The sequence below is a fragment of the Egretta garzetta genome, unplaced genomic scaffold, assembly GCF_000687185.1.
Source record: "Egretta garzetta isolate BGI_Z169 unplaced genomic scaffold, ASM68718v1 scaffold218, whole genome shotgun sequence".
Taxonomy (NCBI): domain Eukaryota; kingdom Metazoa; phylum Chordata; class Aves; order Pelecaniformes; family Ardeidae; genus Egretta; species Egretta garzetta.
In genome coordinates this window covers 418,194-420,059 of record NW_009260618.1, presented here as the reverse complement: position 1 = coordinate 420,059, position 1,866 = coordinate 418,194, and the positions used below count along the sequence as shown (strand labels likewise).

Here is a 1,866-nt window from a genome sequence, read left to right as displayed (position 1 = left end):
GGAAGGGGCTGCCCAGGGAAGGGGTCGAGTCCCCAGCCCTGGGGGGATTTAACAGCCGGGCAGAGGCGGTGCTGAGGGCCAGGGTTTGGGGGTGGGATGGCAGGGGTAGGGGAACGCTTGGGCTGGGGGAGCTTGAAAGGCTTTTCTAACCCCAGCCATTCTGGGATTCAACGACAAATCCCCACTTGGGCACGCAGGAGGTGCCCAGAGTAACTCAAATTGCTTCCCCTGTGCTTTGTCAGAGGTGAGCGGGTGTTTGGCAGCCTGGCCGATCGCTCCTACACTGCCCGGATGTGGCACGGAGCCAGCACCCAGCCGAGCACCCTGTGGGGCTCTCGGGGGGAAGAGCAGCAGTCAGGGAGACCCAGCACTGTGGGGTTACTAACACACCCTGTAAAAATCGTTCCTACTAAGAGAGGAAAGCATTGCTAGGAGCAGAAGTTGCTCACCAGAAGGTACAGAAACAAACCTTCCTCATCAAAGTGTTCATCTATGTCGATGTGGGGCATGGAGAGGGTCATCATTTCCCAGAGGGTCAGCCCAAAAGCATAGATGTCGGCCTTGTCAGTGATCACGCCGTCCTCCTGCAGAGCCTCCTTGGGCCTCCAGGGCTCGGTGCCGATGTAGTACATCTCTGGCTCGCTCACTGCAAGGGAACAACAGGGCTTGGGTGTCTGCTGGGACCCGTGGATGCGGCAAGATGCGGTCACAGCTCGCCACGCAGCAGGGATTTAGCCTGGCAGTTAGCTCAGGCCTGCTAAAGCCACAGGGCAGGGTCTTCTGGGAGCCTGAACCCATTTTTCTTTCACATCAGTGTATTCTCAAATCCCCCCCCAACCCGCGGTTTGCTCCGCAGCAGCACCAGACACGGCAGGGCTCGGATGTGCGGAGAAACCCCCGCGAGGGGATTTCATGCTGAAGTGGCTGAGGTTACCCAGAGTGCAGAGGGAAGAACCGAAGGTCAGAGCTGCGCTCTGTAGCTTAACCCTGCTGTAAGACACCCTGTGCGATGAAGAAGTGAGAAATTACCCGCGTTTAACCCAGGGGTTTCCCTTCCTCGGCTTGGTCCCCCCTGGGGAGGCAGGGCCGGGGTGACAGCAGTGACCGGGCACCTTCCCCTGGGGGCAAGGCCATCCCTGTTGCTCAGGAGGCTCCCTCAGCCTCCAGCACCCGGTGCCTCCTGCCAGCCACCCGCTCTTCCTCTTTTCTTTACTCCAGCCCAAACCAAGTTCTCACCACTTTGCTCAATTTAATGCCTCCTTGATCTTAATTAGCCACGGGAGAGTTGGGATCAGCTCTCAGCCTGACGAGGGAAACACCAGCTCTGCCTCCAGCCCTTATACCCCTCTCCCAATTACAGGCACCGCTCCCAAGAGGAGGGGGCCTCATTTCCCCCACCCCAGCAAACTCCTGAGCTGTCAGCAAATCTCAGCTGTCGAAGAAGCTTTTCTCTCGCAGGGCTGATCTTCAAAGCCCGTCCTGGAATGAGAAGCCAAGGCCCAAATCTCTCAAGGCTTCGCGGGCTGTTGGGCTTTCGTCTTCAGCTGCCACACAGACAGGGACCCAGTGTCCTCGCCACCAGTGGGTGCTCCTCGCCACCTCGAGAGCACGAGGAGGCAAAGCCAAAAATCAGGGCTGGGTGGAGGAGAGGACTTCTCCCTGTTAAACCAGCCCAGAAACTGATATTTTAACTACACTTCTCTCCAGGAGATCACGCTGGGGCGCTGCCTCCAGCTCTCTCGCTCCTTATAAACGGGAATAGCTACTAATAAAAACGTAATAGAGCAGCTTTATAAATTACGAGGCTGTCGCAGGCCCAAGCGCTGTGTAAAGCGGCAGAGAAAAGCATTCTTGTAATTAACCCAA

At 57.2% G+C, this 1,866-nt stretch overlaps 1 protein-coding gene across 1 annotated transcript in view; it reads right to left on the bottom strand.

Moving 5' to 3' along the window:
• The window catches only part of PBK (PDZ binding kinase), a 9,213-nt gene that overhangs the window by 1,633 nt on the left and 5,714 nt on the right, over positions 1 to 1,866 (bottom strand). The window contains exon 6 of the mRNA XM_009645274.2: positions 470 to 646. Within this exon, the coding sequence (XP_009643569.1) occupies positions 470 to 646 (177 nt within the window). The remainder of the gene's footprint in view (positions 1 to 469; positions 647 to 1,866) is intronic.